The sequence below is a fragment of the Hyla sarda genome, chromosome 4 (assembly GCF_029499605.1).
Source record: "Hyla sarda isolate aHylSar1 chromosome 4, aHylSar1.hap1, whole genome shotgun sequence".
In the NCBI taxonomy this organism is placed as follows: Eukaryota; Metazoa; Chordata; class Amphibia; order Anura; family Hylidae; genus Hyla; species Hyla sarda.
Genome location: NC_079192.1, coordinates 332,236,915 through 332,261,270, shown reverse-complemented (window position 1 = coordinate 332,261,270; position 24,356 = coordinate 332,236,915). Strand labels below are relative to the sequence as shown.

General features: G+C 42.0%; 2 protein-coding genes across 14 annotated transcripts in view; one reads left to right on the top strand and one right to left on the bottom strand.

Annotated features, from left to right (window-relative positions):
* Positions 1-11,673, bottom strand: part of MAT2B (methionine adenosyltransferase 2 non-catalytic beta subunit) — a 61,624-nt gene extending 49,951 nt beyond the window's left edge. Inside the window, exon 1 of the mRNA XM_056575085.1 lies at positions 11,526-11,673. Coding sequence (XP_056431060.1) covers positions 11,526-11,555 — 30 coding nt within the window. The 5' untranslated portion in view covers positions 11,556-11,673. The remainder of the gene's footprint in view (positions 1-11,525) is intronic.
* The window catches only part of LOC130369631 (double-headed protease inhibitor, submandibular gland-like), a 99,789-nt gene that overhangs the window by 12,574 nt on the left and 62,859 nt on the right, over positions 1-24,356 (top strand). For 8 of the 13 annotated variants that reach the window (XM_056575098.1, XM_056575096.1, XM_056575088.1 and 5 more), the window contains exon 2: positions 237-342. The exons of 3 other annotated variants lie outside the window; for them this stretch is intronic. Coding sequence is in view for 1 of the 10 variants with exons in the window: in XM_056575100.1 (XP_056431075.1) it covers positions 20,638-20,641 (4 nt within the window). In the remaining 9 variants the exon portion in view is untranslated. Of the gene's footprint in view, positions 1-236; positions 343-20,610; positions 20,642-24,356 lie in introns of those variants that run through there. 2 more of the 13 variants (XM_056575100.1, XM_056575099.1) reach the window with 2 other exon arrangements.

Below are 24,356 nucleotides of genomic sequence, written 5' to 3'. Positions count from 1 at the left end.
CATCTCAAACATGTACCTTTTTAGGGATAGGTCTGGACTTGAGGCGACAAATAGCTTTTTCTCCCCCAGCCCAAAGTAAACCTGGTTCAGAAGAGGGTGTCCTTTCTAATTCAGCAGGTTCAGGTTTCCATCAGACAGGCTATGTCAGCTTTTTTTTATTCCTTTTTTGGGGTAATTTTTAAAGGGGTTGTCTAGAATTAAGAAACCAAAACTGATTATTTTTTTCCCAAAAACAGCACCACACCTGTTCTCATCTCAGTTGCATTGATGTGGATGGAGCCAAGTTGTAATACCACACCTCTAAACTAAGACTAGAGGCTGAACTGGGGATCAGAGTGGGAGGTAAGAAACAGTTTGCTATATTATATCATTTGGGGGCCTTTTAAATTTTTTTATTTTTTCCTTTAACGGGGACGAACCAGCCAATCCTTCCTCCCTCCACTGTGGCACAATTAGCAGTGAGTGGGTGGGTGAGGAATAGTTCTCAGCTCAGTGCTGCAACAAGTACACTGTAAATGTTACATTAAGTACACTACAGGCGTATATACAACTAGCAAAGAGGTGAAATCAATGCATATTCACTGCTTCATGCTAAAGCTTATTGTTAAAAATCCAACCACTAGAGCCCCGTGGACCAATCAGGTAAAAGGCGGATCTAATTTTCAATACCACATGTTGTAGAAAGAATTTCAGGTTTTGTTATAGATAACATGATTCTATGAGCTTAGAATCAGGAGTAGAAGTTTATAGTTATATATAGTTAAAACTGGAGCAAAACCCACTCTTACTGCAACAACCTTTAGTGTCTAATAACCACAAATAATAAAATGAGAATGTATGACAAGTCTTGTCATGTAGTTCCTCATTTAATAGAATTGCCTCTAGAATATTTTATTACCATTTTATTATTATTTCATCTAATCCAAAAGGTAATGTACATATATTTCTGTTATACAGAGATGCATTAAAAAAAAAGCATACCTCCTGCTTGATGCTGAAGAACTGAGGGCATAGTCCACAGAACAGCAACATCTTGGGAGCAACAAGACCTTTCTAAGGAAACTTAGCCAGTCATTGTGGACAGCACACAGACAGCTGAATTATATAGAGGAGGCAGGTTAAATTCTATTATGCTTGCCTGCAGGTTGGTGCAAGCAATTTTAAGGGAATCATACAATTTTATTTCCATTAGCTGGAAGGATGGCCTGTCTGTAGATAAAGCAGCTTGTCTCTTATTGTATAAGATGGGCACCAATGAATATTAAGATAAAGGGAGAAGCTTTAAGGTTTCCCTGGAGGAATATTCAGGAAACAAATAGGTAATCTCATCAAATGTTTTGCTCTGATCCGAATGGTTGTGACAGTGCACAAGTTAGAAACAGGGATGCAAACAGATGAACTGAGGTTTCTGCCTTTTCTTTATTTGTTTTCTTTGCTTTATTTCTCTGGGCAGAAAATGAAAATCCCAGAAAACTAAGAAATATTAACAATTTAAAGGGGTACTCAGCCCCAAAGGATAAGGGATAAGATGTCTGATAACGGGGGTCCCGCTGACATGAATATAGGGGTGTGGCTTGACATAATGACCCCTTCCGCTGGAACCCAGCATTGTAAACATACTGTTTTGGATAGGAGATAAGATGTCTAGTGGTGGAGTACCCCTTTAATGTTATACAATTAAAGTGCACGCATACTTTTAAAAGAATTAAAAAAAAAAACTGCATCGTTATGTAGTGACAGTATAAATTTAATCCACAGTGCTCCCGAGACCCTTCTATAATTCATTCTCTCCGTTTCAGGGAGCATGATCAGTAAGACTTGCATCCAGACTTCCTTTTCCTTACTTTGTTGTCCAAATACAGGAGAGCACCTCCTTACAAGCCCTCATGACATAGCTAGTTCTGAAGAAAGTGCGCTTAACTGAACTGGTTGGCACTGTGCTGGGGGATGAATTACTGTACAATACTCTAGATGGCATGCACTTGGTTTGCAGAATGCTGTGTGAGCAGAAAGAAAACAGCAGCTTGATCACAGCAAGGAGTGGAATACAACACAAAAGCAGCCCTAGTCTAAGCAGTAGATTGATGGTTACTAAAGGGAAGGGTGTAACATTCATGATGCAGTACTGTGTATATAGTAAAAACACAAGTATTGATACAAGGGATTGCTGCCAAAACGTGGTCTCTGGAGGTGGTCTCTGGAGGCGGTAGACACACCCAATGAAACATCAATGACCATTTAACAGAAATAGGGACTCTAAAATTGCATATTGTTGTTTTACCAACCTCCATTGATAACAGATTATTAGGGCACTTGTCATTGACATGCCCATTTAGCTCAGTTAACATGCATATTGCATTATTTATATGGACCGGGTAAATGGTAAAATTGGCTTAAATTTTCATAATTAGAATCTAGAGGGTATGACTTGTAAGGCTGCTTTCACACTTTGAGCATTCATCTGTTATTAAACATCCGTTTTCTGTGTGAAAACGGATGTAAAATAATGGATGAAATAACGGGTGCTAACTGATGAATAAATATTCATCCGTTAAGACCCGTTATAACATCCCTCATGTATGGCCGTAACACCTCTGCCTACAGACTCTCACAGCCGGGACTACTACTACTACCCTCATGGAACAGACTTGTTTCCATGATGGGAGTAGTAATTCCTTGGCTACGTGAGTCTGCAGACAGCTGGGGAGGCTACATTAGTGTTTGTACTACTACCCTCATCATGGAACAGAGTTGGTTCCATGATGGGAGTTGTAGTACAGGGGCTGAGGGATTGATCGCACCGGCTTTCACTTCGGAGACCCGATGCGATCTGAAGTTATTAAGCAGGGGAGCGGGCGGGAAGCTCTGCATCCCTGCAATGTATCAGTGTGTTTTCACTTTCATTTTTGAATCTCCCGCGGGGAGCCCTGAATGGTCAGTGCCGAGGAGCCAATCAGGGCTCTCGGAGGGAGATTTAAAAATGAACATTGGGAGTAGCAGGGGGCCATATGTATATTAAAAGCGCTGTGGGCCCAAATTCCATCCATATGAGCTGCCACATGGGATTGCTACGAGGGTTTGCGGCCGTTCAGTCTATCCAGGTATGTCCTTTGGCTCTGATATTTACCTTGTTCTGCTTTCTTTTTCTTCTTTGCTATCTCCTTGCGCTGTCTCTTCTCTCCTTCCCTGGCCTCTCTTTCCATTATCTTGTACCCACCTTTCCCCCTCCCCCCCCATTACTACCTTACTTTTGCAATATCAGAAATTGTGCCAAACAAAAAAGTGTAAATAAAGTAACACATTTTATTAAACATATATATTGAATAAAATACATGAATAATGAAGATCAGCAATAGCCAGAAAAAATGTGTGAGGATCCAATAGGGTATACTCCTAGAAGGTTGCCACTATCAGTTAAACATATAAGACAGTAGAATCACTGCCACAGTATGCATACATAGGAAAAGCAAACACAATCCTAATGTGAGCTAGGAGAAGAGAGAAAACGTGAGCAAATGATCAGAAGGTGTACTATGGGAGCCTGGGGAAACACGAGGTAACAATGTCCTCACATAAAGCCTGAAACAAGAAACGATTATACTCAGGCACAAGTACTGTTCCAACGAAGTACAAACAATTTCCACTGAAGGGAAGAAAAAAGAGAAGTTTGACCAGGCTCCCACGAGACATCCAGAGTCACCACGTTATACTCACAAAAAGGATCACCCACAACCCCTACGCTTTTTCGCTACCCGCTGACAAAGCAGGGGGCATACATTCACTAATGCGCCGGCAGGGATATATATATATATATATATATATATATATATATATATATATATATACACACGCTGCATGGTGCATATTATAAATGCGCTACCCCCCCCCCCCCTCTGCAGCACTATATATCTTGCCCCCCAAAGCGCTTTTAATATACATATGGCCCCCTGCTACTCCCAATGTTCATTTTTAAATCTCCCTCTGAGAGCCCAGAATGGCTCCTCGGCACTGACTATTCAGGGACGGGGAGCGGGGGATTCAAAGATGAAAGTTAAAACACACTGATACATCGCAGGGTTGCGGAGCTTGCCGCCCGCTCCCCTTCTTAATAACTTCAGATCGCATCGGGTCTCAGAAGTGAAAGATGGTGCGATCAATCCCTCAGCCCCTGTACTACAACACCCATCATGGAACAGATTCTGTTCCATGATGGGGGTAGTAGTACTAGGGATCGACCGATTATCGGTATGGCCGATATTATCGGCCGATAATCATGATTTTGGGCATTATCGGTATTGGCAATTACCTTGCCGATAAGCCGATAATGCCCCCCGCACCGCCCCCCCCCCCCCCCCTGCACCGCGACCGACCACCCCCCCCTGACCCGCCGCACCGCGACCGACCCCCCCGACCCACCGCACCACGTTGCACCCCCCACCATAGTGCTGGCCGGTATACCGATATGAACTGGATACCGTTTTTTTTCTCCCACGGTATGGATTTTTGCCCATACCGCTCGGGCCCCTCCCCCACCCTCCGAGTCAATAATTTTTTTTTTAACTTACCCGTAATGGGGGTGGTCCGGGCCATCCATCATTCCTGTAGTGTCCGGCGGCATTCCGGGTGGAGGTTGAACCGGTCCGGGCTGTCCTTCTTCTCCGGGGGTGCTCTTCTCCACTCCGGCAGGCTCCGGCCTAGTACGCTGCATAGACGCCGCTACGCCGTGACGTCAGGTGTGTCGCTGCGCACGGGCGTCACTGCGCAGCGGCGTCTATGCTGCGTTACTAGGCCGGAGCCTGCCCGGAGTGGAGAAGAGCACCCCCGGAAAAGGACAGCCCGGACCGGTTCACCCTCCACCCGGAATGCCGCCGGACACTACAGGAAGGATGGATGGCCCGGACCACCCTGACAGGTAGGGGGAGAGAAGCGGGTGGTGGTGGCGGCGGCCTATGGCACCACAAAAGCCACTGTAGTGCGATTTAAAGCGCCCGCTTTAAATCAATGATCTGCAGCGGTGTCGCGGGGGAATAAATAGCCGATAACTTATACCGGAATATCGGTATAAGTTATTGGCTATCGGCCCTAACCTCCACCGATTATCGGTATTGGCCCTAAAAAAACGATATCGGTCGATCCCTAAGTAGTACAAACACTAATGTAGCCTCCCCAGCTGTCTGCAGACTCCCACAGCCAGGGAATCACTACTCCCATCATGGAAGCAAATCTGTTCCATGATGGGAGTAGTAGTCCCTCAGCACTGCAGGAGTCTGCTGATGTCAACTCTTCTGAGCATGCTCAGAAGTAATAACGGATATTGTAAACCAGGTGCAAACGGATGACATAAAGGCTCATTGTTTGCTATAGACTTCAATGGTAAAAATAACAGCCGTTAATTTACCCGTTTCTTGTGACGGAAGAAAAATTTGTGCATGTGCCGTTATTTCTCCCATCACAACTACCGGCCATTATTCATGACGGACTATAACGGGCCATAACGGATAATCAAAAAATCCCATAGAATTGAATGGAATTGTTTAACGGCCGTTTAACAAGGGTTTTTTGACGGACGTTTGTAACGGTTGAATTTTTATAGTGTGAAAGCAGCCTTAGGCTTCAGTGTAGGGATGTAACATTAACTTGGAGGTCAGAATCCAAATAATACAATGCACACTAAGTGGGAGATCGAAATGAATCCCCTGCCAGTGCACGGCCTTTCTAGGTTTATGATGTAGAGGCACACAACTCTACAGAAATCCCTGGGCATCAGAGGCCTTTATGCCCTCCATGAAATCTCTGCCAGCTCAGAGCTAGGTTGCTAGACAGCGCAAAACTCTAGCAAGTTTGGCAGGTGGGGTTGACCACATTCCCTTTGGGCAAAGCTGTGCCCTTATGTCAGAAGCACAACCTATTTGTCAAGTGGAGAAAAGCAAAAAGTCGTACAATGCAAAAATATGCACATAGCTTTTTTTTTTTTTTTGTGACAAATGCTCCACTAAATGTAACTAAAGCATGATGCCACCAAGGCAATACTTGTACTTACACTCATATGGATATCTCTTTGGAGCATTGTAGCTATTGTATAGAGACACAATGTAATACATGGTTTCCCATTTGTTTGAATGTGCACTATTAAAGAATACATTTCTGATGCAATTTAATAAATAGTTATATAGTTAACTGTTTTGTATTTAGAGGGGTTGGCCAGAAAATCTTGCCAGGCCAGGATAAAAATAAAAGTATTCACCTGCACAACTCCCCCAATGTTTCTATTATGACAGAAAAAGGCCTCGCTGCACAGTACTTCCTGGTCTCGTTCTCGAGTATCCCATAAGGGTGCATGCACACCACATTTTTGCTATACAGTTTCCGTATACGCTTTCAAGTCAAAAAACGTACGGAACCGTAAAGCATTGACTTAACATTGTAAACTGTATGTCAAACACATCATCCGTTTTATTCCATTTTGCATCTTATACGTTTTTTTTTTTTTTGTTTTTTTTTTACCTGTACCCAAAACTGTAGACTATTACGTTTTTTGGTCCAGGTGAAAAACCGTAGTAAACCGTATACATTTTTTTTTAACATGGGAGTCAATGGGAACTGTATGTGCCTACGGTTCCATACGGTTTTTGACTTTGCACAGTTTTTTTTTCTTGGAATTTCAATCAAACAAGTGTAACTTTATTCAAAATGGAGTGAAAAGTAAAAAACATATACTTTTTTTTCTTAACAAACGGATGCAACCGGACATCATTTTTCAAACCGTACACTGTTTTTAACCATATACAGGTTGAAATTTGTACACAAGTTTTGATACAGTTTAGTCTGGTTTTGAGGAATCCGTTTTTCATCAAAAACCTGATACGGGAACTGTATTGCAAAAACGTGGTGTGCATGCACCCTAAGACAATCTGTGGTTGTGGGAGTGACAAGCCTCAGCCAATGATTGATGAGTGGGCACTTTTTGTGCCAATACTAAGAAGTGCTGTATAGTGGCACCATGCTTCACTGGAATAATGGCAGCTTTGGGGGAGCAGGGAAGGGTTTTTACCTAAGGCATTCTGAGATGGAACATCAGGCGGTCCATCTGAGGACGTGAGTATCAGCACGGGACAGCGCTTTTAGTTTCACCTGCATTGTCCCGCCAGGTAAAAGATAGTAATTCTTACATTTTGAAAGATGCATGATTTTATGTTTAGGAAGTAAATGAACAATAAAAAAAGATATTTGTAAAAGGTGTACATGGTCCACCCCAGCCCATTTTCACCTTAAGGACCAGAGCGTTTTTTGCACATCTGACCACTGTCACTTTAAGCATTAATAACTCTGGGATGCTTTTACTTTTCATTCTGATTCCGAGACTAGGTTTTTTCATGACATATTCTACTTTAACATAGTGGTAAATTTTTTGTGTTACTTGCATTCTTTCTTGGGGAAAAATCCCAAAATTTGATGAAAAATTTGACAACATTGCATTTTTTTTTTACTTTGAAACTCTCTGCTTATAAGGAAATTAGACATATCAAATACACTATATATTGATTCACATATACAATATGTCTACTTTATATTTGCATCATAAAGTTGACATGTTTTTACTTTTGGAATTCATCAGAGGGCTTCAAAGCTCAGCAGCAATTTTCCAATTTTTCACAACATTTTCAAAATCAGAATTTTTCAGGGACCAGTTCAGTTTTGAAGTGGATTTGAGGGGTCTTCATATTAGAAATACCCCATTATAAAAACTGCACCCCCCCCCCAAAGTATTCAAAATGACATCCAGAAAGTGTGTTAACCCTTTAGGTGTTTCACAGGAATAGCAGCAAGGTGAAGGAGAAAATTCAAAATTTTCATTTTTTACACTTGCATGTTCTTGTAGACCCAGTTTTTGAAATTTTACAAGGGGTAAAAGGAGAAAAAGCCCCCCAAAATTTGTAACCCAATGTCTCTCGAGTAAGGAAATACCTCATATGTGTATGTAAAGTGTTCGGCGGGCACAGTAGAGGGCTCAGAAGGGAAGGAGCGACAGTGGGATTTTGGAGAGTGAGTTTTTCTGTAATTGGTTTTTGGGGGGCATGTCACATTTAGGAAGCCCCTATAGTGCCAGAACAGCAAAAAAAATAAAAAAAAAATACATGGCATACTATTTTGGAAACTACACCCCTCCAGGAATGTAACAAGGGGTCCAGTGAGCCTTAACACCCCACTGGTGTTTGACGACTTTTCGTTAAAGTTGGATGTGTAAATGAATTTTCCCACTAAAATGCTGCTTTCCCCCAAAATGTTACATTTTTACAAAGGGTTATAGGAGAAAATGCCCACCAAAATTTGTAACCTCATCTCTTCTGAGTATGGAAATACCCCTTTTGTGGATGTCATGTGCATTGTGGGCGCACTACACTGCTCAGAACAGAAGAAGTCACATTTGGCTTTTGGAAAGCAAATTTTGCTGAAATGGTTTTTGGGGGACATGTCACATTTAGGAAGCCCCTATGGTGGCAAAAAAAACAAAACAAAAAAAAAACATGGCATACTATTTTGGAAACTATACCCCTCAAGGAACGTAACAAGGGGTACAGTGAGCCTTAACACCCCACAGGTGCTTGACAAATCTCCGCTAAATGGACGTAAAAATGATAAAAAAATATTTCACTAAAATGCTGGTGTTACCCCAAATTTTTGATTTTCACAATGGGTAATTGGAGAAAAAAACTCCCAAAATTTGTAACCCCATTTCTTCTGAGTATGGAAATACCCCATTTGTGGATGTAAAGTGCTTTGCGGGCGAACTACAATGCTCAGAAGAGAGAGCACCATTGAGCTTTTGGTGAAGGAATTTGGTTGGAATAGAAGTGGGAGGCCATGTGCGTTTACAAAGCCCCCCCGTGGTACCAGAACAGTGGACCTCCCCCACATGTGACCCCATTTTGGAAACTACTCCCCTCACAGAATTTAATAAGGGGTGCAATGAACATTTACACCACACTGGCGTTTGACAGATCTTTGGAACAGTCAGCTGTGCAAATGAAAAAAAAATTTTTTCATTTTCACAGGCCCCTGTTCCAAAAATCTGTCAGACACCTTTGGGGATGTAAATGCTCACTGTACCCCTTATTACATTATGTGAGGGGTGTAGTTTCCAAAATGGGGTCACGTGGGGGTCCACTGGTCTGGCACTATGGGGGCTTTGTAAACACACATGGCCTTCAATTTCGGACACATTCTCTCTCCAAAAGCCCAATGGCTTCTCTTTTGAGCATTGTAGTTCACCTGCAGAGAATTTTACATCCATATATGGGGTATGTTCTTACTCAGAAGAAATGGGGCTACAGTCTTTTTTTTCCTATTCTCCCTTGTAAAAATGAAAAATGTAGGGTAACCCCAGCATTTTAGTGAAATTTTTTTCCATTTTCACATCCAACTTTAAGGAAAATTCATCAAACACCTGTGGGTTGTTAAGGCTCACTATAGCCTTTGTTACAGTCCGTGAGGGTGTAGTTTCCAAAATGGTGTCACCTCTGGGTATTTATTGTTTTGCGTTTATGTCAGAACCGCTGTCAGAACTGCTGCAAATCACCAATTTAGACCTCAAATGTACATGGCACACTCTCACTCCATGTTGTGCACCCGCAGAGCACTTTATGCCCACATATGGGGTAGTTCTGTATTCAGGAGAAATTGCGTTACAAATTTTGGGGGTCTTTTTTTCCTTTTACCGCTTGTGAGAATTATGGAGCAACACCAGCATGTTAGTGTAAAAAAAATTAATTCTTACACTAACATGCTGGTGTAGACCCCAACGTTACCATTTCATAAGCATTAAAAGCCCCCCAAAATTTGTAACAGAATTTCTCCCGAGTACGGAAATACCCCATATGTGGCCCTAAACTCTTTCCTTGAAATACAACAGGGCTCCAAAGCGAGAGAGCGCCATGCACATTTGAGGCCTAAATTGGGGATTTGAATCGCCCACAAAAATACCCTATGGCAGTGTTTCCCAAACTGTGTCTCCAGCTGTCAGTGGCTGTCCGGCAATACTGGGAATTGTTGTTTTTCAACAGCTGGAGGCTCCGTTTTTAAAACAGTGCCCTACAAGACTTTTTTTTTTATTATTATTGGAGGGGGGGGGGCTGTGTGGAGCTATGTGTATATGTAGTGTTTTACTTTTTATTTAGTGTAGTGTTTTTAGGGTACATTCACACAAGGAGGGTTTTACAGTGAGTTTCTCGCTGGGAGTTTAAGCGGCAGCGGAAAATTTGCCGCATCTCAAACTTGCAGCAGAAAACTCACTGTAAACCTGCCCGTGTGAATGTACCCTGTACATTCACATGGGTGGGGTGGGTTGCGAAACACTGAGTTTGTTACTTAACTCAGCGTTTCGCAACCAGTGTGCCTCAAGCTGTTGCAAACATAGAACTCCCAGCATGTACAGTCTCTCAGTGCATGCTGGGAGTTGTATTTTTGCAACAGCTGGAGGCACACTTTTTGCGAAACACTGAGTTGGGCTACAAACTCTGTTTCACAACCTATGTGTCTCCAGCTGTTGCAAAACTGCAACAATCAGCATGCATTGACAGTCGAAGGGCATGCTGAGAGTTGTAGTTTTTTATTTATTTCTTTACAGGTCACCAGAGACCCGATTGACCCGGAATCTGAATTGACTGGCGAGTTGTGGCAATCTCCGACATGGGGGGGGGACCCCACCAGGGGTTTGCACAGGGTGCCCGCTGATAGATATCAGCAGTCACCCCGGTCTGGTGGGGGACCAAAATTCCCGCCGGCGTACAGGTACGCCCTTGGTCCTTAAGTACCAGGGAACAAAGGCGTACTTGTACACCCTTGGTCCTTAAGGGGTTAATGTGTAGAAATTTCACTTTAAAGGGGTTTACTCGCAATAAAAGAAATGGCCATCTGACTATCTCCAGCTTTTTTTGAGGCAAGTGGGTAGGAAAAAGACTGCTACACACTTGCTGTGGCAGTAACTGGGACATAAAGCAATGTTCTTCTTGGTCTCATCAAGTTGCATGACCAAAGCAGAAGTGATCATTACACAACCCCTCTCCTTAGTAATGGTTCAAATTTGCTGAGAGACCCCTTTAATACAATTAAAAAGAGCAACATCCCAGATATAACAGTAAACATTTTATCCTGTAACATTACAGACCAACAATGAAAAATTTCACACACAATCCCTGACAGGTGACTAAATACGGCAGACATATTGAAACACATAAAATACCCTTCATATTAAATTTAGCAGGAAAAAACCTACAATGTAACAAAATCCAGTGTATATATAGTAATCTAATATAGTGTATGTATTTGCAGTTTGTGTATTCACATCATGAGGATCCAACAATCATGAGGACACATTTACATATTTATGTATAGGAAAAGCCTGCCCAGATACATGGGAGGTCTGTAACTGCAGGATGTGATCACTAAACACCCATTCACACTTTAATATACTGTGCTCTGTGTACTGTCTGTAGTCATCTTAATAAACTGTAATGCCCGCATCTTACCTCCTCTACTTCCATCAACATTTCAGGCATTTTTCAGCGTTGTACTAGTAAGAATGCTGAGAAAGCTGCAGATCGTTGCTTCAGTCTTTGTCTTTCAGTGCTGAGCACATGGGAGGGAGGGAGAGAGAGCGGAAGCACCAGCTGCCCTTTGCCCACAGGCTGTGTATAGCTCTTAGTCATGACTATTTCTATTACGCGTTGACTAATTGGTCTTCAGCCAATAACAAAGCCTAATTTAAAGTTATATATGAGAGACATGTAATTACTTTTTTGTGAGGGGGAGGGGCATACTATAAGTGGAATCTTTGCAATTAACTGTTTTTAACCCCTTAAGGACTGAGCCCTTTTTCACCTTAAGCTCTCAGCCCCTTATTGCTATTCTGACCACTGTCACTCTATGCATTAATAACTCTGGGATGATTTTACCGTTTATTCTGATTCCGAGATTGTTTTTTCATGATATACTAGTGGTAAATTTCATTCATTACTTGCATCCTATCTTGGTGTAAAATCCCCAAATTTCATGAAAATTTTGAAAATTTTTCATTTTTCTAACTTTGAAACTCTCTGCTTGTAAAGAAAATGGATATTCCAACATTTTTTTATATTTATTCACAAATACAATATGTCTACTTTATGTTGGCATCAGAAAGTTGACGTGTTTTTACTTTTTGATTACATTAAAGGACTTCAAAGTATAGCAGCAATTTTCAAAATTTTTACAAAAATTTAAAAATCTGAATTTTTCAGGGACCAGTTAAGTTTAAAATGGATTTGATGGGCCGTTCTGTGAGAAATACCCCATAAATGACCTCATTATAGAAACTACACCCATCAAAGTATTCAAAATGACATTCAGAAAGTTTGTTAACCCTTTAGGTGTTTCACAAGAATAGCAGCAAAGTGGCGGAGAAAAATCTAAATCTGCATTTTTTACACTAACATGTTCTTGTAGCCCCATTTTTTTCATTTTTTAAAAGTGGTAAATGGAGAAAAAGCCCCCCAAAATGTGTAGCCCAATTTCTCTCGAGTATGAAAATACCTCATATGTTTATATAAAGTGCTCTGCGGGCTCACAACATGACTCTGTCATGGTTTTTGGAGGCCATGTTGCCCCCATGGTGCCAGAACAGCAAAATAACCCCCACATGACATACTATTTTGGAAACACCCCTCAAGGAACGCAACAAGGTGGGTATAGTGAACCTTAACACCTCACAGGTGTTTGACGACTTTGCGTTGAAGTTGGACGTGAAAATTTGATTTTTAACACTAAAATGATGGTGTTACCCAAAATTTTTCTTTTTCACAAGGGGTAACAGGTGAAAATGGACTCCAAAATTTGAAGCCCAATTTCTCCCGATTAAGAAAACGCCCCATATGTGTACGTTAAGAGCTCTGCTGGCGCACTACAATGCTCAGAAGAGAAGGAGCGCCATTGGACTTTTGGAGAGAGAATTTTGATGATATTGAAGTCGGGGGCCATGTGCATTTACAAACCTCCCATAGTGCCAGAACAGCAGAAACCCCCCACATGTGAACCCATTTTTGAAACCACACCCCTCACATAATTTAATAAGGGGTGCAGTGAGTATTTACACCCCACTGGCGTTTGACAGATCTTTGTAACAGTGGGCTGTGCAAATGGAAAATTACAAAAATTACTGTTCAAAACACCTGTGGGATGTAAATGCTCACTGTACCCCTAATTACATTCTGTGAGGAGTGTAGTTTCCAAAATGGGGTCACATGTGGGGGTTGTCCACTGTTCTGGCACCCCGGGGGGTCTTTGTAAACGCACATGGCCTTCAATTCCAGACACATTCTCTCTCCAAAAGCCCAATGGCGCTCCTTCTCTTCTGAGCATAGTAGTGTGTCCGCAGAGCACTTTATGTCCACACATGGGGTATTTTCTTATTCAGAAGAAATGGTGTTACAAATTTTGGGGGGCTTTTTTCCAAATACCCCTTGTGAAAATTCTAAATTTGGGATAACACCAGCATTTTAGTAAAAAAATTAATAAAAAATATTCAATTTCACATCCAACGAAAATTCTTCAAACACCTGTGGTGTGTTAAGGCTCACTATTTGTTGTTACGTTCCGTGAGGGGTCTAGTTTCCAAAATTGGGTCACATGTGGGGTTTTTTTTTTTGCATTTATGTCAGAACCGCTGTAACGATCAGCCACCCCTGTGCAAATCACCTCAATGTACATGGTGCTCTCACTCCTGAGCCTTGTTGTGCGTCCTCAGAGCATTTTACGTCCACAAATGGGTATTTCCGTACTCAGAAGAAATTGTGTTACAAATTTTGGGAGTCTTTTTTTCCTTTTTCTTCTTGTGAAAATTAAAAGTATGGGGCAACACCAGCATGTTAGTGTAAAAAATAAAAAAAATTTACAATAAAATGCTGGTGTAAACCCCAACTTTACCTTTTCATAAGGGGTAAAAGGGGAAAAGCCCCCCAAAATGTGTTAGGCAATTTCTCCTGAGTACAGAAATACCCCATATGTGGCACTAAACTGTTGCCTTGAAATACTACAGGGCTCTGAAGTGAAAGAGCACCATGCACATTTAAGGCCTAAATTAGGGATTTGCATAGGGACGGACCTGAATGTAAGAATTACACTTGCCTCCAATACCAAAACTACCCTACGGCAGTGTTTCCCAAACAGGGTGCCTCCAGCTGTTGCAAAACTCCCAGCATGCCTGGACAGTCACTGGCTGTCCGGCAACACTGGGAGTTGTTGTTTTGCAAGAGGCTCCTTTTTAGAAACCGTGCCTCACCAGACGTTTCTAATTTTTATTGGGTGGAGGTGGGGGGTAAATATGTAGGGGTAGATGAGGAGTTTCCCTCTGGGAGTTTGAGCTGCAACGAAAAATTTGCTGCATCTCAAACTTGCAGTGAGAAACTCACTGTAAACCCCCGCCCGTGTGAATGTACCCTGCACATTCACATGGGGGGCGGGCAAACCTCCAGCTGTTACAAAACTACAACTCCCAGCATGCCCTTTAGCTGTCCGTGCATGCTGGAGGTTGCAGTTATGCAACAGCTGGAGGCAAACTGGTTGCAAATCACTGAGTTAGGTGACTAACTCTGTGTTACACAACCAGTGTGCCTTCATCTGTTGCAAAAACTGCAACCCCAAGCATGCACTGACAGCAGAAGGGCATGCTGAGACTTGTAGTGGTATGCCTCCAGCTGTTGCATAACTACAACTTCAAGCATGCCCTTTGGCTGTCCGTGCATGCTGAGGGTTGTAGTTATGCAACAGCTGGAAGCACACTGGTTGCAAAACACTGAGTTTTTTACATAACTCAGTGTTTCCCAACCTGTGTGCCTCCAGCTGTGGCAAAACTACAACTCCAAGCAAGCATGGTCTGTCAGTGCATGCTGGGAGTTATAGTTTTGCAACAGCTGGAGGCACATGGGTTGGGAAACACTAAGGAAACAGACAATGTTTCCCAACCAGTGTGCCTCCAGTTGTTGCAAAACTACAACTCTCAGCATGCTCAGGCAGCCGAAGGGCATGTTGGAAGTTGTATTTATGCAACAACTGGAGGAGAGCAGTTTGGAGACCACTGTGTAGTAGTGTCCAAACTGTAGCCCTCCAGATGTTGCAAAACTACAACTCCAAGCATGCTCAGACTGCCCAGGCATGCTGGGAGTTGTAGTTCTGCAACATCTGAAGGGCCAGATGTTACAGAACTACAACTCCCAGCATGCCTGGACAGTCTGAGCATGCTTGGAGTTGTAATTTTGCAACATCTGTAGGGCTACAGCTGGCACCACTGTATAGTGTTCTTCTGTAGCCCTCCAGATGTTGGAAAACTACAACTCCCAGCATGCTTAGACAGCCTTTGCTTGTCTGGGCATGCTGGGAGTTGTAGTTTGGCAACTCATAGAAGGCAGCAATGAAGGTCACTTACCCCTGATCTTCACTGCTGCCTCCACCGCTACTCCGCCGCTGCCTCCTCACTGCCCCAGATCCCCAGCCGCCGCCATCCTCAACTGCTTCGGTACCCGCCGCCATCTTTCCCCCCCGCTCTGCCCAACATCCAAGGACGGGTAGAGCGGGGATTTCAACTTTAACCCCCATTCCCTACCCCCCGCCCCCAACTGCCATTGGTCGGTTAGTCCTAACCAACCAATGGCAGTGGATAGGAGGAGGTGGCACCACTGTCAACTCACTCCATCCTTCAGGATGATCGGGGCTGTCTCTGACATCTGCGATCATCCCTATTTTCTGGGCTATCTGGTCATCAGAGACCCGATCAGCTCTGAATTGATAAGCGATCTGCTGCGATCGCCGATTTGGGGGGGACCTCAGGACCCCCCTGGGCGATATGCCGGGAGTATTCCAGTGGAAAGCAATTTTTTTTAATTTTTTTTATCAACTGGTGCCAGAAAGTTAAACAGATTTGTATTTTTTTTTCTTTTTGAATTTCTTTTCTGTCTGACCACAGTGCTCTCTGCTGACACCTCTGTCCATGTCAGGAACTGTCCAGAGCAGGAGAGGTTTGCTATAGCGATATGCTCCAGCTCTGGACAGTTCCTGACATGGGCAGAGGTGTCAGTAGAGAGCACTGTGGTCAGACTGGAAAGAAATTCAAAAATAAAAGAACTTCATCTTTCTGGCACCAGTTGATTTAAAAAAATAGTTTTCCACCGCAGTACCCCTTTTAAATTATAAAAAAAAATAAAAAAAATAAAAAAATTTCTCCTAACACACTTCAGGTAGTCACAGTCATACATTTACATTTCTTATATAAGGTGGCCACTATATTACAGGTATTTACTATATCATCACTGTTACATTTCGTTGTATCTAGTCTTGTCTAGTTTAGAATGTCACAATGTCACTGTTATAAGATTCTCATGGGGTCTCCATATCATTACCATTTCTTGTTTAATGAGGCCTATCAAGTCCTCAGGTAGTCACAATACCATTACTATCACATTTCTCATACTGAGGCCTGTTATGTTTTACGGTAGTTACAAAATCATCGGTGTTATGTTTCCATGTACTCAGGTGGGTAACATCCCCAGGTAGATTGTACAGCCTCACTTAATGTGCTATTATATACTGTTAAGCCTCACCATACTGTGCTATACACCAATGTAATATACAGCACATATACTAGAAGCTACCTATATACTTTACAGCCTTCATAGCATGTTATATACCATACTGTATCTGATTCATGCTACTGGGCCACATATTCTGTACAGCCCCACCATATTGCACATCGTAATGCAAAAAATCACATCTTGTTCACATATTGGCCCTTATTTACTAAGAGTGTTGTGTAGGTTTCTTTGTGGGTTTTAATTCCCTACAATTTATTTTCCAAGGTATTTACTAAGGTTTCCCTACATTTTCCACTTTCCCTACACTTTGCTTTTTTTTTTTTTTTACACATGCTCTGATCTGTAGGGTTTTCTTCGGCTCAAATCCACCACATTTTCTGTTGAAACCTTAGTAAATATGGTGGGTTTCTGTGAAAATCTCGGGAACACGCCCCTTTTAGGAGACCACGCCACCTTTCCCCAGTGACCACGCCCCCTTTTCGGGTTTTCTTAGCAAAATAGAGAGTTAGTCGGGGTTTTTTCAATTCTGGCACAAATTCTGGCGCAGACAGGATTTCTGGCGCAATTCGACAGAAACTGGCGCACAACCTGACAAAACATGTCAGGTTTGCAATAGTAAATGAGGGCCATTATCTTTTTTTTATTCTTCTGGGCCATGGAGCGCTAGGCGGTCATGTTCCCACCACAAGGAATCAAAAGGGAATGCTTCAGACTGAAGCATTCAGGCTGCTGCACGTATACCCCAACCACGTCACTGGCTGCCATGCTCAAGCCTTCAAAGTGAGAGCCATATGCTGAGCCAGGAGAACTATTGATAAGGAGGGTTTTATCTGCCAGGCTAGTTCACAAAGCGTCCGTCTAATTTCATGAGTTAATGTTCCTCCAGAAGGTATTATTTATTCCATTGGTATTAATTATCCCATTCTATTCTATACACTCAACACCACGTATAGTACACACTGGAGTAGGACTATACGATTTTGGCTTTAGGAGGTATTTATGTATGTATCAGCTCACTGAGCACTATACACATATTACTACTTTACAGACTCCGTGCAAGGAGTGTATCATTTATGTTTTTAGAGCGTTGTATATGTATTACCTCAGGTTCAATTCTTTAGGGCTTTTACAGGTAGCAGCATTAAGTTGGTGAATTATGTATAATATGTCATTTTGTTATCGGAAGTTATAACTTACAGTTCTCTCAGCGATACATCTGGCTCAGAGCTACCATGCGTATCGTTTCACATAGTTATTGGAGTGTTATACAAATATACCAGTTATCATTACAGTTATTGGAAGGAATGTACTTGGCACACCACTTAGAGGCAAATTGCTCTTGTCAATCTGTATAACCTTCATGTCATTTTATTTTCATTTCATGTGCATGACGTTGTATTGTTCCTGGTACATTGAACAGCCTAGTTAGAGGCAGATTGCCCTCACCAATCCACGAGCCTCAGGTCTTCATAACTACATTCATCTTACGAATACCATATATACTCGAGTATAAGCCGACCCAAATATAAGCCAAGGCCCCTAATTTCACCCCAAAAACCCAGGAAAAATTATTGACTTGACTATAAGCCTAGGGTGGGAAATACATCATCCCCCCCATGTAATCATCCAGACCCCGTCATCATCCCCCCCCCTTCATCATCACCGCCTGTCAATCCCTTCATTAGTGTTCTTCAACCTGCGGACCTCCAGATTTTGCAAAAACTACAACTCCCAGCATGCCCGGACATCGGCTGTCCGGGCATGCTGGGAGTTGTAGTTTCGAAACCTCTGGAGGTCCGCAGGTTGAAGACCACTGCGGCCTTCGTCATCATCCAGTGCACCCCCCCCCCCACCCCCACCCCTTTTTGTACTCACCTCCCCATAGCTGGTCAAGGCCATCTGTGCTGCAGGGACTGTCCGGTGGTAAGGGTTAGTCGTTGCGGGCTGTACATTTTCACCGGGGGGGGGACCTCTTCTCCGCACGTCGGGCCCGGACTAGTGACGTTGCCTTGACGACGACGCACAGAGACGTTGCGCATGAACGTCCCTTTGCGTCGTCGTCAAAGCAATGTTTCAAAAACTACAACTCCCAACATGCCCGGACATCAGCCGTCCGGGCATGCTGGGAGTTGTAGTTTTGCAACATCTGGAGGTCCGCAGGTTAAAGACCACTGAGAAGGGATTGAAAGGCGGAGAGTTCACTCGAGTATAAGCCAAGGGGGTGTTTTCAGCACGAAAAATTGTGCTGAAAAACTCGGCTTATAGTATATACGGTAGTTGTCACCCAGGTACCTCATCATAGTACATTGCTTTTGTAGGCTGGCTCTTGGGTTCACACCTTGAGTCTTTTAATAAGTGGTAGTTCTTAACCCCTTAAGGACCCAGCCAATTTTCAGTGTAGGACTCGGCCATTTTTTGCACATCTGACCACTGTCTCTTTAAGCATTAATAACTCTGGGATGCTTTTACCTTTCATTCTGATTCCAAGATTGCTTTTTCGAGACATATTCTACTTTATGTTAGTGGTAAAATTTTGTCGATACTTGCATCATTTCTTGGTGAAAAATTCCAAAATATGATGAAAAAATAGGAAATTTAGCATTTTTTTTTTACTTTGAAGCTCTCTGCTTATAAGGAAAATTTCTATTCCAAATAAATTATACATTGATTCACATATACAATATATCTACTTCATGTTTGCATCATGAAGTTGACATCTTTTTACTTTTGGAAGAGATCAGAGGGATTCAAAGTATAGCAGCAATTTTCCAATTTTTCACCAGTTCAGTCTTGAAGTGGATTTGAAGGGCCTTCATTTTAGAAATAGCCAATAAATGGCCCCATTATAAAAACTACACCCCTCAAAGTTTTCAAAGTGACATTCAAAAGGTTTGTTAACCCTTTAGGTGTTTCACAGGAATAGCAGCAAATTGAAGGAGAAAATTCTAAATCTTCATTTTTACACTGGCATGTTCTTGTAGACCCAATTTTTTTATTTTTTTTTACAAGGGGTAAAAGGAGAGAAATCTTCCTAAAATGTGTAACCCAATTTCTCTCGAGTAAGGGAATACCTCATATGTGTATCTGTATCGGCAGGTGCACTAGAGGGCTCAGAAGGGAAGGAGCGACAGTGGGATTTTGGAGAGTGAGTTTTTCTGAAATGGTTTTTGGGGGGCATGTCACATTTAAGAAGCCCCTATAGTGCCAGAACAGAAAAAAAAAACACATGGCCTACTGTTTTGGAAACTACATCCCTCAAGGAACGTAACAAGGGGTACAGTGAGCCTTAAAACCTCACAGGTGTTTGACGACTTTTTGTTAAAGTTGGATGTGTAAATGAGAAAAAAAAAATTTTCACAAAAATGCTGTTTTTTCCCCAAATTTTACATTTTTACAAAGGGTAATAGGAGAAAATGACCCCCAAAATTTGTAACCCCATTTCTTCTGAGTATGGAAATACCCCATGTGTGGACATCAAGTGCTCTGCTGGCGCACTACAATGCTCAGAAGAGGAGGAGCGCTATTGAGCTTTTGGAAAGAAAATTAGTTTGGAATGGAAGTCAGGGGCCATGTGCATTTACAAAGCCCCCCGTGGACCCCCGCCACATATGACCCCATTTTGGAAACTACACCCCTCACAGAATTTGATAAGGGATGCAGTGAGCATTTACACCTCACTGGCGTTTGATAGATCTTTGGAACAGTGGGCAGTGCAAATGAAAAATGACTGACAGTTACAAGACAACTGCACAGTGATCTCCAAACTGTGGCCCTCCAGATGTTTCAAAACTACAAATCCTAGCATGCCCAGACAGCAAACTGCTGTGTGGGCATGCTAGGAGTTGTAGTTTTGCAAGATCTAGAGGGCCACAGTTAAGAGACCACTGTATAGTGGTCTCAAACTGTAGCCCTCCAGATGTTGCTAGGCAACTCACCGGCTTCCGTAGGATCAAGGGAGCCAGCCACATGACATCGCCGCCCGCCGATCACCAATGCCAGTCGCCGCCCGCAGCCTCCGCCGATGGGTAAGTGGACTTCGGTGCCGATCCCTGTCAGTTTCCCCGTTCTGACCCGCCTTATGTGGGTGGGCAGAACCGGGAAACCGAAAGTTAACCCCCCCCCCCCCACTCCAATCTGCTATTGTTCCTCGCTTCTATATGACCAATAGCAGGGATAGGAAACTAAACCCCTCACATAATTTTTTTGTACACAAACGAAACTTTATAGCTGGGGTAGCTGGTGCAGATAATACAAACAATTACATGTCATGGCATCCATAAGGTAACACAACAATTAGTATTGCACTTCTAAAAAGTGCATGTGCTATACAAAGTGCTATAGTGAAGAGTTACCAGAATAGCGTTACCTTCACTATAGCACTTTGTATAGCACATGCACTTTTTAGAAGTGCAATACTAATTGTTGTGTTACCTTATGGATGCCATGACATGTAATTGTTTGTATTATCTGCACCAGTTACCCCCGCTATTGGGTACTACTGCCTTTTTAATCTTTTGTAATTATGTCTATGGTAAAAATTAATAAAATTTGGTAATCATTTTGGAATCAAATTTCTAGTAGAGTTTTGTTTGTGTACAATATTGTTTAACTAGAGGATTTTAGCATAATGGCAACATAAAGGACAGGTTAGCAGCCATGTACATATTTTGGCAAGAGAGAGACCTATGTGTCTAACCCCTCACGTAATGTAATAAGGGGTACAGTGAGCATTTACGCCCCACAGGTGTCTGACAGATTTTTGAAAAAGTGGTCTGTGAAAATGAAAAAAATTATTTTTCATTTGCACAGCCCACTGTTCCAAAGATCTTTCAAGTGCCAGTGGGGTATAAATGCTCACTGCACCCCTTATTAAATTTTGTGAGGGGTGTAGTTTCCAATAGGGTCACATGTGGGGGGGAGGGGGGTGTCCACTGTTGTGGCACTATGGGGGATTTGTAAACGCACATGGCACCCGATTTCAATTCCAAACAAATTCTCTCTCCAAAAGCTCAATGGCGCTCCTTCTCTTCTGAGCATTGTAGTTTGCCCTCAAAGCACATTACATCCACATATGGGGTGTTTCCATACTCGGGAGAAAATGCCCCCCAAAATTTGTAACCCCATTTCTTCTATTACCCCTTTAAAATTGGGGGGAAAAACAGCATTTTAGTGGAAATTTTTTTTTCATCTAGACATCTGATTTAACGAAAAGTCGTCAAACACCTGTGGGATGTTAAGGCTCACTGTACCCCTTGTTACTCTGTACCCCTTGCATTGTGTTTTTGTGTGTGTCACACTAAGTATGGACAACAGAAATAGGAGAAGAGAACTGTCTGAGGACTTGAGAACCAAAATTGTGGACAAATATCAACAATCTCAAGGTTACAAGTCCATCTCCAGAGATCTAGATTTGCCTTTGTCCACAGTGCACAACATTATCAAGAAGTTTGCAACCCATGGCACTGTAGCTAATCTCCCTGGGCATGGACAGAAGAGAAAAATTAATGAAAGATATCAACACAGGATAGTCCGGAGGATGGTGTATAAGAAGCCCCAAACAAGTTCCAAAGATATTCAAGCTGTTCTGCAGGCTCAGGGAGCATCAGTGACAGCACGAACTATCCCTCCACATTTAAATGAAATGAACGCTATGACAGGGGACCTAGGAGGACCCCACTGCTGAAACAGAGACATAAAAAAAGCAAGTCTACATTTTGCCAAAATGAACTTGAGTAAGCCAAAATCCTTCTGGGAAAACGTCTTGTGGACAAATGATAGATAGAGCTTTTTGGTAAAGCACATAATTCTACTGTTTACTGAAAACGGAATGAGGCCTACAGAGAAAAGAACACAGTACCTACAGTGAAATATGGAGGAGGTTCAATGATGTTTAGGGGTTGATTTGCTGCCTCTGGCACTGGATGTCTTGAATTTGTGCAAGGCATCATGAAATCTGAGGATTACCAACCGACACTGTACAACCTAGTGTCAGAAAGCTGGGTTTGCATCCGAGATCTTGGGTCTTCCAGAAGGACAATGACCCCAAACAGATTTCAAAAAGCACCCAGAAATGGATAGCAACAAAGCGCTGGAAAGTTCGGAAGTGGCCAGCAATAAGTCCAGATCTAAATCCCATTGAACACCTGTGGAGACATCTTAAAATTGCTGTTGGGAAAAGGCGCCCTTCCAATCAGAGAGACCTGGAGCAGTTTACCATGGAAGAGTGGCTGAGAGGTGTAAGAAGCTTATTGATGGTTATAGGAATCGACTGACTTCAGTTATTTTTTCCAAAGCGTGTGTAACCAAATATTAAGTTAATGGTGACAATAATTTTCTCCAGCCCATTTTTGGAGTTTGGTGCATTATGTCCAATTTGCTTTTTTTCCCCCCTTTTTTCGTTTGGTTCCAATACACACAAAAGGAATAAACATGTGTTACTGCAATCCTTTTCTGTGAGAAATACTTAATTTTATTGAAAAATTTCAGGGGTTCCAACATTTACGGCCATGACTGTACAAATGTGACAGGCCCCCCAAAAACCATTTCAGCAAAACTCACTCTCCAAAATCCCATTGTCGCTCCTTCCCTTCTGAGCCCTCTAGTGCAAACACAGAGTACTTTACATCTATATATGAGGTATTTCCTTACTCGAGAGAAATTGGGTTTCAAATTTTGTGGTGCTTTTTCTCCTTCTACCCCTTGTAAAAGTTCAAATAATGGCTCTACAAGAACATGCGAGTGTAAAAAAAAAAATGAAGATTTTGAATTTTCACTTTGCTGCTATTGCTGTGAAACACTAAAAGTGTTAACAAACTTTATGAATGTCATTTTGAATACTTTGAAGGGTACAGTTTCTATGATGGGTCAATTATGGGGTATTTCTCACAAAAAAGCCCCTCAAATCCACTTCAAACTAAACTGGTCATTGAAAAATTCAGATTTAGAATTTTTCGTGAAAATTGCAGCTATACTTTGAAGCCCTCTAATGTCTTCAAAAAGTAAAAACATGTCAATTTTCTGAGTTGAAGTAGATATATTGTATTTGTGAATCAATATATAATTTATATATATAATATATATAATTTATTTGGAATATCCATTTTCCTTACAAACGGAAAGTTTCAAAGTTAGAAAATTGCTAAATTTTCTACATTTTCAAGAAATTTGGGGATTTTTCACCAAGAAAGGATGCAAGTAATGACAAAGATTTACCAGTATGTTAAAGTAGAATATGTCACAAAAAAATAATCTCTGAATTAGAATAAAAGGTAAAAGCATCCCAGTTATTAATGCATACAAGTGACAGTCTGGTCAGAATTGCAAAAAAAATTGTGAAAATAGGCTGAGTCCCTTGGGGGTTAACTCCCTCTTCCTCACTAACATCATCCACAATGCTCGAGTTGTTTTCACCCGCCCAACCTTTATTTCATGTTATTTTATTCCTTTTTACTAGGTTTCCCAATTCTTTAGGCATACCTACATGGCGGCCAAGGCACACCTCAGGCAACTGCTTCACCCTTATACATACTCTTATGTCCATGACCACAAATGGGAAAATGGCGGTGATTTGAATTTTTATTAGGAAAGATACTTTTTAGTACTTATAAGTCCCTCTAGGAGACTTTTGTAAGCAATTATTTGATTTTCTTATACTGATCAATGCTATGCTTTGTTCTGCAGGTCTTAATTACACTGATCCCCAATTTATTATACTTTTTTATAGTTTTCTTTTAAAACAAA